Source organism: Cajanus cajan, chromosome 4 (genome assembly GCF_000230855.2).
Source record: "Cajanus cajan strain Asha chromosome 4, NIPB_CcT2T_4, whole genome shotgun sequence".
In the NCBI taxonomy this organism is placed as follows: Eukaryota; Viridiplantae; Streptophyta; class Magnoliopsida; order Fabales; family Fabaceae; genus Cajanus; species Cajanus cajan.
Window position 1 is genome coordinate 74744265 of NC_138520.1, and position 16262 is coordinate 74760526.

The window sequence follows — 16262 nt, forward strand, 5'->3', positions numbered from 1 at the left end:
TATGCATTGCACATACTATTCATCCATTTTATTTATTTAATAAGTAAACAGTTGAAGTTCATCAACTAATTAGAACAAAATTGAAAGCCAAAGTTTAATAAGGAATTTAGATTCCATAGCAGTCTAGGAAATAGAGAACATATAACGCTAAATCAAGGAAGATTTTATTAATTATGTTTTCAATTATCAAAAGTGGCATTGACAACGACGAGCAAAGTAAATTGAGATGAAGAAACGTTGATCTTTTTGTTAACTTTTCTTTTCCATCATTATTGTTGCCATTAAATTAAAATAGTACTAACTTAACAATGACGATGACATCCAATTACTTTCACCAATTTTAAACGAACAATTCCCCAATTACATCACCCTGTCATCCATCAAAACCATTTACCTTTCAATTCATTCATGTAAAAGTAAAACAGTCTCTAACCATAATAGTGTTGACCTGGAGGCGAAGCGCCACCAGGTCTAGCATTTGGCTGAATCAATCCTTGAGCAGCTTGGCTGGTTTGCATGAGAGGTGAGGAACCAGGAACTGAAAGTGAAGCACCACTGGGCTGAGCTATTCCCATTGGATTTGCATTGTGAGCAATGGGGCTGCTTTGTGCAAGAGGTGAGGAAGCAGAAGGCATGGATGCTGGTGCATAGGGTGCACCAGTTTGAACAGGGTAAGTACCAGGTGCAGAAACATAACTCGGTCTAACAGCCTGAAGGCTTGGATCCCATAATGGAACTTGTCCTCCGGGAACTTGAGTCTGAAAAGCAGGGGCACTACCAGGGTACATAGGTGCAGCCTGATGATTTTGCCATGCTGTTGCAGGACCTTGTGCTGCAAGCAGACTAGGATCGGGCACTGTGTAGTCTCTACTTTTGTCACTGAAAGCCTACAACCAAAACATATTATATAATACAATACTAAAATCAGAATTGGATGATTATTCGACTATCATGAACAAATTACTATAGAAGGTAGGTTAGTCAAGTGACAAGAAGCATACATTTAAGAATCAAATCTCTTTCCGATCAAGTGTCCACATTGCTTCTTAGGATATCTTTAATTTTCCCCCATTTTTCATTTTTCCCCCTCATGAACATTAACTCAAAAACACATATTTTTATACCTTTACATTGAGATCAGTATGACGAGAGTATGATAGATGAAGCTTACAATAGCCACCATCATAAATGCAATGCCCCTCCAGAGCTTCTCTTGCAGCTGCTGCCGTTATGACATCTGCAAAAAAATTGTCTACACGTGATCAAGAACAAAAACACATGCTTCATCAAGAAATAGGGGATAGGGGCCCAGTAAACTTGTGTTGAGTATGCCATATGACATGGACCGTAATCTCCAAGACTATATAATTCATAAAGCCTGAAAGGTGGAGTGGAAAAGAAATTGCCAAAACAATCATATATTACTAGAAAAAAATTGAAAAGTTAAAGGGTGTACAAGAAATCCTTCTCATATAACGAACAAAAATAATACAACTAGAGAAAGGCTAAAAAATTGACCAGTTTCTCTTCTGTGTCATCAATGGAAGCTACTCTAAAGTAACATGTGCACATTAGTCCTCAGATAAAAATATAACTTATCTCAAAACCATAAAGTACTGTAATGTCCACCTACTAGAAAGAAACATCATCCACATTCAACATTGGGGCAGAAGGAAAGCATTTGGTTAATGAAATATAACAATAAAGAATAAATTTATAGTGTAGAATTAATATGGAATATTCCAATCACATAATGTAGCATGAGTTACAAGCTAGCAATCATACAATCGGAACACTTGTGCATAAGCCCTCTATGCTAATGAAACTACTCCCCCCCCCCCCCCAAACAAAGCATTAAACATGCAAGGAATCTCCAATATATATAAGGAAGCAGACATGCATTCTAGAAATATATATAAAAAGGGGCACAGTGCGCTAGTTCAAGAACTAACAGTTGAATATGATTAATACCAGGGTACTGAATTAGTGCCTGTGTTTGACCATTCTTTTCGAATATAGCAATTTTCTGTACAGTGCCAAATGCAGAGAACACCTGTAAAGATAGACTGGTGACGTAGAGTATAAATCACTTACAAATTTGGAAGTTTTTCTCAAAAATAGAAATTCTCACCGTGTGGAGGACATCGACGGTAACAGCATACTGCATATTTTCAATGGAAGCCAACAGCACGTTGCTCTCAGGTTCTTTCCTCTTCCCATCAGGGCCTACAGCAGTCTGAAGATTATGTTTGTTAGCATGTAATAAAAATAGTAAAGGCAGAATGCAATAAAGCATAAACAAACAAAATACCTGTACTGTCCCCTCAATAGCAGTATAATTAACAGGAAGCATAGGATTTGTGTAGTCCCTGAAAAGCCATGGGAAAAAGATACAATAATACTGACTGTTGACAAAAGACTAACATCAACAAAAAAAAAAAAAATCAAAACACAGAACTTTGGTCTTGCACATTAAATGTTATGCCTGAGTCAAAGATTTAAAAAAACAATTGATCACATTAAACATATATATAAGATTTCTCTAGATTCTATTTAGAGGCAATGAGGCATTGAACCAAAATGGTTGACTGACAAGATTTTTAATCACAAAAGTGATAGACAAGCCTGTGAAATTTATGTAGTAATAAAAAGACTGATAAAGATGCTTAGTTACAATTATGGTTCGCTAACAATTTCCAATGTCACTCTATCAAACTGTTTTAGCAAAAATGTTCTCCGGACAGCAAGTAAAACCAAGAAACTCAATCATAGCGATCAAAAGATATGGCAATTACAGACTTTCATTTCTTAATTCTTCCTGACATCTGGCTTGGAAACCTCATTTATGAAACAAGACTTCAAATTTGCAGCCTCTAGACAAAATAAAAATTAATGTAAAAGACATTTTAGAAAGTAAAATCTGATGGCCAATCAACTTTGGATGTAAAAACCATTCTGTTTTCAACTGAAGAACTAAATTGACAAAAGAAACTGGCTCTACAACTATAAATCAGTTAGTAATGAATACAATACAATACAATTATATGAGGCAGTTGCACATTGTAAACATCAGAATTTCCTTCAAAGACAAAGATGGAAACCACATTACAATGACAACAACTACAATAATTAGTATTGAATGGTCAATATGTTATAAAAAAAACCATTTAAAGAAAAAGTTGTTTAATACATTTCAAAAGGAATAAGAACAATGATTTCAACAATATTGCCAGAAAATGCATCAAACAGCTGGAAAATGATCAAGAAAATTACTAAGTGGTCATGGCAAGTCAACAGTATCCTGACTACCAAGCTTCAGTAACCCCTAAATGATAAAAGCACATATATCAATTAGCAAATTAGAGAACACCACAAAAAATGACATACAATACCTTCCACAATTTGCTTAAGTTTCAGAGGGAAATAAACAATGGCAAAAACAACTGAAGAATAATATAAGACGGTTGTCTTTACGTCTATCATTACCTGCTGCGATTTGATTGAAATTTGATGTTCAGATCTTTATGTGCAGAGTATGAAATACGTAAATTACAAGAACCAACATGGGCTGGAAGCAGGTATCTACATGCCAAAGCACAAGTAAATCAGCAAATTTATGACTTATGATCATGCTATAACCAGAATTAAAGATGGAATTGATGAATAAGGATCAGCAAATTTATGACTTATGATCATACTATAACAAGAATTAAAATGGGGTTGATGAATAAGGAGAAAATACAAAAGCACTTGCCTTGGTATGCTTCTTCCATCGAGTGCATCCCTAGCTGAAGAAGCAATCTCAGCATCGGTAAACTGAATCAGAGCCTGTCATGGCATTAAACATTGTCAAAACTTACAGTGAGTCAGGGACATTTTCAAGCCAGAGGCAAAGCAATTGATAATAATTCACTAACCTGGAAACCTGCTGTCTTTTCAAACGTAGCAATTTTGTGAACAATGCCAAAAGCAGAAAACACCTGAATAACAAATAAAGAAATAGTTCAAAATTCATTTTTTTTCCTTAATCCTTGTTCAGTTATTCATTAAATGAAAATGTTGGAAGATAATAGGTCAGCACACAATCAGAAAAACCATAACAAATGTTGAGATCACAAGGGAATGTCAAGAAGGAAAAATAAGTTCCGAACATAAGGAATAAGTGCAGAATGACACCTGTACATATATGCGTGACCTTAGAAAGGTGTATGACGTACATGACAAATATTCCAAACTGTCTCCAACAAAAGTATCTAAATATGAGAGATCACCATCTGTGTTTCAACCGATTTCAGTAAAAAAATGGCACATCATTTAATCAGGATTCTGTCTTAACTCTAAATAGAAGGGCAAAAGATAAAAGATCATGTCATTAAATTGAAGAAAAAAAACTATATAAATTAAAAAAAAAAAGTATTAAAACCCAGATTCCTGACCACTCATCCACAAGAAATCTTCACCCCTCCCAAATGGAAAAAGAAAAGATGTAAATATGAATGAAAAACTTGCATGAGACTTCAATTCCCAAGAACATCAGAAGATACCATAATATAAAGCAGGTTTCAATCAAACACAATATTTTTACATTTAAAACAATGACATGCAGTAAAATGTCATGCAATGACCCTGGTGCACATACATTTTTCCTATAGATGATGTGAATGTCTGTTTTAAACTCGGAGTACCAGACCTCCAAATTCAGCTAAAGATCTTTCTCCTAATACTAATGCCATTTATTTATCTTTCTAAGCCATTACCACTCCTTTCAGGGACTTTTAAGGAGGCAAAGACAAAATAGATTAAACACATCAATAAAAATAATTTAAAAATTATTATATCATGTATTACAATAACATATATATATCAACTTTACTATCTACTTAACTTTCTTTAAAAAAATTAAAACTTCAATGAATTCATAGTTCAGAAAGTAAAATTCTAAATCAAGAAGAATAATCCTTTTCACAGAAAAAAGGTGATATACAAGAATTAATTCAGGATTTGATTAGTATAAAGAATTAAATATTAAATTGATTGAATTTTCAAATAAGAAATCCTAACATTGCACTTTCTAGTACAGGGTACGTATCCCATACTGGTACTTATTGGGTACTCGCAGGAAAGTACTCAATACTGACATAATCAATAGGTAACTGATAGATGTTTGGTATAAGGAATTTTTTACTTTTCTGGAAATCTTAAGTTGGAAAAGTTAGTTTCCTATGTTTGGTTTATTAATTAAAAAATAACATTCCTAGGAAACATTATCTTTTGAGGATTTTTTTTTACAAACATTTCCCACAAAAATGTTCTTATGGGAGTAGGTGAAAATCTAGCATTCCCAAGTTAAAAGAAAAGTTTTACTACAGTAAAAATGTCATGTTACCTTTATTTGTCAATAACAAAAATCATTGATTCCTAAGTAAAATTTAAAAATATTCACAAATACATTTATAACCAACCAAACACATTTAAATCATTCCCATAAATCATGATTCCCAATCATGAAAAAAATTTCCTTCTACTAAACACCCCTTAAACATGTCAATCCACACAAAACACCAAGTTTTGTTGCTTAAGTTTTGCTACTAAATTAAACAAACTGCCACTTTATTCTTTTCATATACTGTAGCTTTAGAATATTATGAAAATTGTATTTATCTTATGGTTTATTCATTTAATTTCTTCATTGTTTATAATTATATATGTATATTCTAATGGTATATTATGTTATACCGATACCTTAATTTTCAGAAAATTGGATGAACCCTGTATTGGTATTTGTATCCCAACCCATGCAATTTATTTAGTACAAGCAAAGAAATGGTATCATAACAAACAAACAAACAAAAAAGCTTACATTTATCATAAAAAACTTATTAAAACAAATTATTTTAGTGAAAAAGTTGTTGTCTATAGAAATTTAAGTACATTTCAAAATATTCCATGTTTTTGTGTTGTATACCCCACCCCAACCTATTTAAACATTCCAAACTTTCTAAATTGGGGGAAAAAAACCTTGCATTATCCAAAAAGGGAGATGTTTCTGCAAGTTAACGATACACATAATCATAGCCTTCTATTACTATCTACTTCTTGGATTAGGAGCTTTTATAACGTTCACTTCATGATTAACCCCTATTGGGATTCGAATCTATAGAACTCTGAGCATACTACCCCAATCCCCCACCACTAGACTGACTAGTGGTTATGACTTTAATTCACACTTAAACATTTCATCTACACACAAGCCTTAAAACATGATTCCACCATCAAACCAGAAGTTTGGAAAATCACATACAGATAAAAGAAAACCACAGCAACTAAATAAAACTAAGTCACACTTACCAAGTGAAGCTTGCAAAATCACATACAATTAAAGAGAACCACAGCAACTAAATAAAACTAAGACACACTTACCAAGTGAATAACATCGATGCTCACATCCCCAGCTTCCACGCCTTCAATAGTTACCAGCAAGACATTTCCAGGAATATCTCCAGGGCTTTTGTTGTTGACAATTTCATGTCTATTAGAATACTGAATATAAACAGTTTTACCACGAACCATTGCAGGTTCTGAAGATGAAGCATAATACGAAACCATTGAAATGGCTTGATTTAGATCCGCCTGGAAAAGCATGCATACTTGAGAGTTCAGAAATCAGATTAAAAAAAAGGACCACATCTCAAACATAAAAGAAAACACATCCTCAAACACTCGGCAGTCACTTAAAATACTAAACAATATTCAAGGTAAAATAAGCTAAACTGGTGAACAGTAGCAGAAACAAAAGGTTTACATTCGAAACATCTTTTTTTTTTGTATAACTATGAGGTATAGTCGGCCCATTTATGAGTAAAATGGCATTTCAAACCATTTGTCCAAGGTAAGGATTGAACTCTAGTCCTTGATTAATAAACACAAGTGTCAAACCACTTGCGCTAACAACTTTCTGCATATATCAAATCTTAATTGCGTAGCAAGCTTAATATTTCCCAAAATATCTTCAATCTTTACAATCGAAAAATCTATTTTGTGCAGCAAGCTTAAGATTCCCAATATATCAAATCTTCAATCTATACACGAGAAGGCTTCTTCAACTCATAACAGATTTGAACAGCCATGGTGGCGCATGGAGTAAATTCAACTCCGGCAACGATACTTCGGGTTCCACCGATAAGAAGACCAGACCTGAACTGGAAACCCTAACAACAGTCGTTACGGCCACCACTGATATTTGCAACAGACTGCGATCTGGACGCTAAAACAGTATCATTGATTTTTCCTTTTTGCTTTCTCTGCTTGTCATCAAAAAAAAAAAAAAAAAATCCTCCCTAAAATATCACTCTCACGACCATCATTGATCTAATTATAAAAAAATTAAAAATTAAAAATGATCCATGGCTTAGAGTATAAATAGATGTAATTGGCGGTGCCGGTGCCAGCGTGACCACTAGGTTACAGCACAAACCCTAATAAAAAAAAAAAGGATTGAAAAGAATGGGAAAGTAGAGAAGAGAGGGAGTTACAAATTCAACGAAAGCCTGGTTGCGATTGGCGCCGACATTGCACTTGGTGTTGACGATCTTGCCGAAGGGTTTGCAGAGGTCTCGGAGCTCGTCTTCGGAGCATTCCCAGGGAAGGTTGCGGAGGTGCAGAACTTTGGAGGGGGTTTGAGTGTACCGGAACTGCTGCTGGCTCGAGGTCGACATGTCTTGCAGATTCCTATTTTGGTTTAGGGCGAGCAAATTTGATTTCGCTTTTCTACAAGGTGTTTGAGATTTTCCTATCTCCAAATGTGAGGAATTGGTTTCAGATTGGCGATTGCGATGGCGTTTTAATCCCCTTTCGTTAGAGACACAGGTTACATTAAACTCTTTCTTATTTAAAAGGAAATAAATATATATAATTATAATCAAACGATAATAAAAATTTAAAATAAAAAAAAACCTTTGCATAACAAGTTCCAACGTAGCCAGCAAACAGTAGTTGATTCCTTATCCACGTTGAAGTTTGTATAAGATGTTGTTGGCAGGCACAAAAATTCATTAGGTGATATTTACGCTTAAAAAAATATTTTTTTTAAAATATAAATACTCAACTTAGTCCTTAATACACGGTAAAAATGCTTGATAAGTCCTTGAAAAAATATTTTTTTATCTCAATTTCTAAATTTTAATTTTGTTATACAAATTAATCATTTATATTATACTTAATTACTAATTATATTAGTTTCGTAATTAATCAACCGTTAATTATTATGTTATACTTATTTTTTTGATTGATTGTTTTCCCCTAATCATCTAATATAGATTATAATGCAAGGTTTTTAAATTTTCTAATCAACAAATGACACTTTGTCATATTTAAGTATTTTGGTCATGGTTGTTTTGTTTAAAATGAACAATTATTTTTGGGTTTCATAGATTTCTTATAGTTGAATTTTTTTGTCTAAGTCGTCCTTAAAGTTTGTTCTCACTACAAGTCTAAAATTATAAATCCTAAAATATTTAATTTGGATTTAGCAAAATGAGTAGTCTTAAAGATCTCAAACAATAATGTATCAATCGAAGATAAATGTTTTTACTATATTTAACAAATTGCAAAACTCTAGTAAAAGTGAAAAAAAAAAGTTTAATGGAAACGATTTTTTGTTACTAAGAAAATAAAACTTTGTTGAGGGTTTCATGAACAACCAGAAATTCACAATTGTTTTTTCATTTGTCCTTTGTGAAGAGCATAGTAGTTATGTTATTGACTTAGTTTTTTTTTTCTCTTAATGGACTAACATTAAGGTGTTTTTACTGATGCAAGGATAGAGAACAATCAACTTTGGAAAAAGAACATACGTTAATGTGATAATTAACTGTTGACTGATTATAAAGATGGCAAAATGGGTCAGTCCGACCCATTTTGGCCCAGTCCACCAATGACCTGCCAAAACCAAGACGAGCTGCCATTAAAAAACGGGTTGGAAATGTTGGTCTGTCCCAACTAAGGGCAGGCTGGTAGGCCAGCTTGTATACCACTAAAAAAATGCAAAAAAAATTATCTTATGTTCAAATAAAAAAAATTACTACAAATAAATAAATATAACTACATGAAATTGAAAATGCATACATTTTGTGCATAATATATGTTCAACAAAAGCAAATTATAAACTTACAACAAAATCAAATAGAAATTAGTCCACTTACAACAAAATTAAAACCAAATTACAAACTTATAAATTAGTATTTTTTTAACAAGAACCTCAAATGCGGATTATTGGATTGTGACAGGCTAGCCTACCATTTGGCCCGACGAGTTAGTGAGCTTGGCGAAGCGGGCTTAATGGTTGGCGGGTTAGGATAATGGGCCTGACCCGCTAATTTTTTATGGGCCAACGAGTCAACTCACGGGCTACGATCTATTTTGTCATCCCTAATTGATTATAAGACTAACACACTTAGTGTTTGAGTATAACAAAATAACTAACTTAAATAACATAGTTAAAATTTAGAGACTCAAATACCACAAAAAAATCTTTCAAAGACACACCGATTACCTTTACCGTTTTTTACAATACCAAATTGGATGTTTACTTTTAAATTGGATGTTTACAAAAATATTTTCTATAAATGATATACATATTGTGTAACGACCCGCCATGGTCTCTACACTTAGTGGAATCGCACTACTACTAGCAAACTAAGAGAAATATTAAGCTGGATAACTCATACATACAGGTATAGGTAAGAATAAAAATAACTAAGTTTTTGTATACAAAATAGAACACCATATACGTATAGTCATCCCAAAAATAATATTCCCTAGTGTCGGTCAAGCACAAACAAAATTGTTACCCAAAATGGTAACTCTAACACGAGGATCAAACTTCCTGTCTCGCAGCGGTCACCTCAACTCCAAGTTATCCCTGACCTGCTCCCATACCAAGTATGATCATTGCAGTCCCACAACGTGGAAACAAAAGGGTAAGCTAGAGTTCAAAAATCAATCATACAAGTACAAAAAAAATCTATACTACACATGCGTCCAACTCAAGTCCCAAAGGAACTTTCATCTCAATTAAATCATCTTCATCAAACATGAAGTCAAACACCATACACTTCATCATCATAACAATCATGCAATACATGCAACTCATGACAGATATCAATGCATATCAATCATCTAATGCGTCATCACGCATACACCTAGGAGATCTCCCTAACAGTAGAGCAGTATAAGTGACATCCCATCCTACTTAAACCACCCCAACCGTTTTCACGCCCAATGCGCCCGCTTGGTCACAGCTAAACAGGATATAATCTTCAATCAGGTTTACTCAGATGATGTCACTTACACAATTAGAAGTCCAGATCCACCGTCAGGTATAGCACAGCTGGGTACAGACTTACCACGACCTTGGCATGCATTACCAAATCAATTGTGGAGTTCGCCCGCCGACTATCCGCAAGGATCCACGCACCTTCCCGATTACTTGTTTAAGGGAATAACCCTCGACTCATACCCCGCTCCAACACTAGTTAATGACTTAGAGGAGACTCACCTAATCAAGTGGCCTACCTGAGCACTACTCTCCCAAATCCAGTGGCCTACCTACGCACCACTCTCATATATCAGTGACCTATCGAAGCACCATTCTCAAGAGACTCTATGTGAGCTCTTCCAGTTCGAAAATATTTTTCCTCTCCTCAAGTCCTAGGCTAGACTCATGCCATAAGGCATCACATGCAATTATACATCGCACATCATACATGGTCTGCCCACCATCATGATCAACAATCATATACATGTCATAAAACATCACATGTAATAATGCATCATACATCATACATGGTCTACCCACCATCATGATCATCAATCATACTCATATGAGCATATACTCATGTCATATCATATTTATACATTCATATATATCATTACCAAGCATACATATGAATCACACCTCAACATACATCATATATCATACATACATGATCTAAAACCAACTTTAAACATGTCGAAGCATCATTTCAACTATTTCAAATAAACATGTTCATGCCCTGCGCAACTTGAGCGTGCCCGACCTAATCCTAGTTAGAGAGTTTCAAAACTCTCATCCAAACCAACAAATCCAGCCAAATGCAAACACAAAACACAATGCATAGACTCCATACAACTCAAAAATAAACTTAAATCTCACATGCACCCATCCGATGCATCAAAATCACCAAAAACCCCATTTTTCCAAAACCCAAAAAAATGAGCGAATTCTCCGATCCAACCATGGATCCTCGACTTTCATGCATCAATTGAGTTTCTAAACTCACATGCAACCTAAACAATAAACATTCTAGCTTCCCTTACTTGAAAATTGGCTCAAAATGGCCAAGAAAAGAAAAGACAGAAGATATTAGTGATCTAGAGGAGAAAAAGAATTATATAGAGAAATTTGGGAGAGAAAGGAGCTCACAGACCCAGAGTCCTTCTCTCTAAATCTTTTCTCTAAAAAACTTCACTTTCTCCTCAACAACACAACCCCTATTTATAGAAGTTCAGGAGTGGTCAGAACGACCCGTTTCAAATCCAGAACGGCCCGTTCTGCACCCCTTCATCATGTGCAAAAATCACATGCAGAACGACCCGTTCTTAAACCAAAACAGTCCATTTTAGGACTTATCTAGAATGATCCATTCTCCATCCAAAATGGCTCGTACTTCATCCAGAACGACCCGTTCTGGGGTTTGAAACGACCCGTTCTCAACTACGATTTATAGGTCAATTTAGTAGTTTAGAACGGTCCGTTCCAGTTTGGGAACGACCCGTTATGGGCTACTAAATCACCCATACGGGGCTTTTGGGCCTTCTGAACTAACTTATTACGTTACATATTGGAAATGTAAATGTCTTTTAGTTATTCAATTACAATTATAATATGTAATATATTTATTTAATTATAAAATAATTATTTTAAAAATTATGTTAACAAATATTCCTAACTAATTTTTAATATAAAAATATGTAATTATGATATATCTATTAAATTTAAATACTTTTATAATGTCTTTATGTGTGTGTGTTTGTGTGTGTATCTGTGTGAAGAAAAGAGAGATATTCACTTACTCTAATAGTATATTTACTCCACTTAATTTTTTGTATTCTATATTAAAATTCAACATTCCATCTATTAAATTAAAAGTTTTTAATATACGGATTAAATTTACTAATTTTTAAAAAATACAAATATTTGATACTTTGTTTTGTTGATTCAAATTGACATATAATCATAAAAATATTTTATACGTTAAATTAAATTTATATAATAAAGTATCAATACTTTTAAATTTCTAAAAAAATTATAGAATTGATTTATGTATTAGAAAATATTGATTCAATAGTTGAATTATTTAAATCTAATGTAGAACACGAGTTATTGAATGAAATAAGTATACTCAATAAGTGAATCCCTATTCTATCTATGTATATAAAGGACGGGTCAAATTTCTCAAAGAATATTCATCAATAAAATTATTTCACTCAATAACTCATAGTGTATGTTAAATTTTAACAATTCAAACACTAAATTAAAAATTATTAATATATCATTAACAATTTTTTCATTATCATCATCACTCCATTACTACCATTGTTATTATTATAGTCATTATTATCATTGTTATGCTTGTTGATATCACTTCTCCATGATAATAATGGTGATTGTTATCGTAGTAGTGACAATCTTATTAAGACTTCTAATTGGGTGTTACTTTCGATAGGGTGTTACTTTCAATAGACTATTAAGTTCAATTAGATTATATATATATATATATATATATATATATATATATATATATATATATATATATATATATATATATATATATAGGAATTATAATAATGATAATAAGATTTAAATTTAACACTTTTTATATATTACACTACTAGACCTACTTTTGTTGTTCAATAATTTTAGTTTTAATTTATTCAAACTAAAAATAAGAGAGATAATATATAATGTGTACCTACACAAGGATATATAGGTAAATTTACTGCTTCAAGTCCTCATCCAATAAGCTTTTATTTTGATAATTTTCATTCATAGCTTTCTGTCAATGATATATAACATCCTCTCTCTCTTTTTTATTAAGAGTCTCGATTATTGTTTTACAACCTATTATTTTTACCCATTACATAATTTTCATCACATAAATGAAAATGAAAATAATCAAATAATTTTTTAGTTTCACCTTCATCGTAGAAGGGGTGAACCTTTATCTCATTTGTCACAAGTTTACTCTTCGAGGGTTGTAAAGCTAAGTGGAGAATATTAGGTAACATGCCTCAAATTCCATTGAAGACTACAACTCAAGTCATTGTTACTTATATAACTTTGTATAATTTCATAAGAATGAATAATTCAAACAATGAAGAATTTTGTTTATATGATGAAAATGTTGTTTTAAAGGTCAATGTTGATTTACACGATACTATAGTTGAAAATTTCACATGTGAAGAATTAACTAAAAAACGTACTAGACAAATGAAGTGAGTTAAAAATGCTACTAGAGATCAATGCTTAAAAGTATCTTCTTCTTCTTTTTCTAAATTTTTACTTTGTTATCATGCAATGATTTATTTAATCATAGTTTTATAGATTATATGAAATTGGTTTTTAATTTTAAAATTTAAAATTTAAAATCATAAATTTTAATCATGATTATATCTATATATATATATATATTCATAATTAATTTCTCATATTTTATCATTAATCTTATTTTTATCAATTAAAATTAGGTGAATGATCTTTGTTTATTATTATTATTATTATTGTGATATATAATATATTTTTTATAATTATTTAACACTATAAAATTTTATATTCTTTCTAGTTAAGGTTTAATTTTTTTAATTAGGACAACATCTAATAAGTATTTAAATAATAATACATTCAAACATTTTAAAATAATATTAGTATTCTTTATACGCGATTGGACAGGCAGGTGGCGAGGTGGTTTCTCGCGTGGAGCGTCGACTGGGGATGCGCTACGTGCTGAGCTGTTGGCTTTGGAGGATGGCTTATCACTTTGCTGGGCAAGTGGGTTTCGGAAGGTGAGTTGTGAATGTGATTGTCTGGAAGCTGTTTCGCTGTTTCAAGCTAGGTCAACGGAAAGGGACCACTTGCACAATCATTATGATGTTATTCGCCGGATTCAGTGCATGCTAGCCTGGGACTGGGTAGTTTACATTAGCCATATCCCTCGTGACATAAATTCAGTAGCCCATACGCTTGCCAATTGGGGGGTGCGGAACATGAGTTCCATTGTATTCTGGAGGAGTCCTCCTGATTTCATCCCGTTACAGTTAGGAAGAGACTCGGTGTCTTGAGCTTTCTAGTGTTTTATGTTTCATTCTTTACCAAAAAAAAAACACAACAACTTCTTGAATTTTAAACACTTGTAATATAAATTTTTATAATATAGGATCTCATTAAATAATATATTAATTAAGTTGTTTATCCAAGTGGACCCTAAACCCTAAACCCTAAACCCTAAACCATAAATTATAAACTTTAAATTAAAAGCTCATAAGTTAATTGATTGAATTAAAAGTGTTAAGTGTCATTAGCTAATGACCTAATTGATTAATGTGAAATGACATATTTATTTAATTATAAGAGTGAAAGTATAAGATATAGGCAAAATAGTTTTTAAATAAAAAGGCATAAAAATCAATCTTGAGAAAATTAATGAAGATAAAAATAAAAAAGAAAAAAAAAGTTAAAACCTTGTAAGCTATTTCAATTATCTTCTATAAACAAACTATAAGTTCCTAAATCAATCTTTTGCACTAAACAAGTTTATTTTAATCAAATTAACTTATAAACTTATCAAAAGAGTTTATAAGTTAATCATCTATCTTGCTAAAAAAAAATTAGTCCATAGTTTCTTAAATCATCAATTGTAAATTGATGTTTATATTTTACTATTTTATCAATCTGATTACTGAAATGACTAAATAATAATGAGAAAAATATATATGAAATAGTTTATTCTAACGTCTAAACACAAATAATATGCATTTGTATTATATTTGAGGGGATATTCCATGAAAAATCTTAATATATTTTTATTCATTTTAATTGATAGTCTACAACAAGTTATAATCATCTATTATTCTATTTTGATAATTAGCGACAACCTTACGAGAAAGATTTTAAATATTCTTTTAACTTTCTAATTTAATTTTTTATCTATCATAATTATTTATAAATTAAATTTAATATAAATTATCAATAAATAAAGATTATATTATACTACACTATAAATTATTTATTATAAAACTAAAATATATTTTATATATTTAAAAATATATAGCTATTCAAAATTTAAAAATAATTTTATATATTCAAACATAATATTTATCTATATATAAAATTTATTTTAAATTTTAGTTATATATAATAAACATTTAATATAATTTGTGCATTGCACATATTAAAATATTAATTAACTAAAAATATTTTAAATAAAATAAATAAAGTAAACACTATAAATATGTTTGATATGATATTTGAAGAGCTTATAAGTTATTTCAATCAATTTTAAATTTTCATTTCATTTCATATTCATTATTAATGTTAGCAATATCAGTGATGATTAAAATTTTAGATAAAAATCAAATAATATTTTATAGATGTCAAAATCAAATTTTTTTATATTGACTAAAAATATTTTTCAAGGACCAGAATATAATAATTATAAAATTTTGAAAAATAAATAACAGAATTTTTTTATATAAAAACTAAAATCAAAATTTGATTATTTTATATGAATTAAAAATATATCCAATATTAAAAAGATTAAATAATTAATTTTTTTTAAAGATCAAGTAATAAATATCTTTTGTAAAATCACTCATGAAAATAGGAAAAATCCATAAGTATCTTATAAAAACGAAAATAAAGATTATTATTAGCCGGTGGCTTAATATATTTGATCAAATATTTTTATTTGGCAAAAAGAATGCATAAATAATTGATTTTAGATATTGTAAAATTTTCTTACATCACCATTTAATTAAATATAATAATATATGGTAAATTCATTAATATTATGATACTTATTCAAAAATCATCCTCAAATAATTTTTGTTTAAATATTTTTACATATGTTCATTATTGTAGATTATATTATATATATATATATATAATAATAATATATAATATTTTTTGAACCTTAATATACCCAAAAATAAAAGTAGTTAAAGTACAA

At 31.0% G+C, this 16262-nt stretch overlaps 2 protein-coding genes across 5 annotated transcripts; one reads left to right on the plus strand and one right to left on the minus strand.

Annotated features, from left to right (window-relative positions):
- Positions 1-243: 243 nt before the first annotated feature.
- On the minus strand, positions 244-7848 carry LOC109802062 (polypyrimidine tract-binding protein homolog 1). Of its 4 annotated transcripts, none has more exons than XM_020363269.3 (10): positions 7533-7848; positions 6421-6630; positions 3918-3980; positions 3755-3828; positions 3487-3582; positions 2312-2369; positions 2132-2236; positions 1972-2053; positions 1125-1237; positions 244-887 (listed from the first exon to the last, which is right to left on the minus strand). In XM_020363269.3, the coding sequence occupies exons 1-10, from the start codon at positions 7713-7715 to the stop codon at positions 429-431; spliced, it is 1443 nt and encodes a 480-aa protein (XP_020218858.1). In that variant the 5' UTR covers positions 7716-7848; the 3' UTR covers positions 244-428. The 4 variants fall into 4 exon arrangements, 3 of the variants coding, with proteins under 3 accessions (XP_020218858.1, XP_082929187.1, XP_020218859.1); XM_083073061.1 differs by lacking the exon at positions 7533-7848 and adding an exon at positions 4177-4234 and having other exon boundaries at positions 6421-6586; XM_020363270.3 differs by having other exon boundaries at positions 744-887; positions 1172-1237.
- Positions 7849-8896: 1048 nt separating this feature from the next.
- Positions 8897-14376, plus strand: LOC145957527 (uncharacterized). Its single transcript, XM_083073800.1, has 2 exons — positions 8897-8900; positions 13988-14376. Exons 1-2 carry the CDS (start codon positions 8897-8899, stop codon positions 14374-14376), a joined length of 393 nt encoding a protein of 130 aa, XP_082929926.1.
- The last annotated feature ends 1886 nt before the right edge of the window (positions 14377-16262 follow it).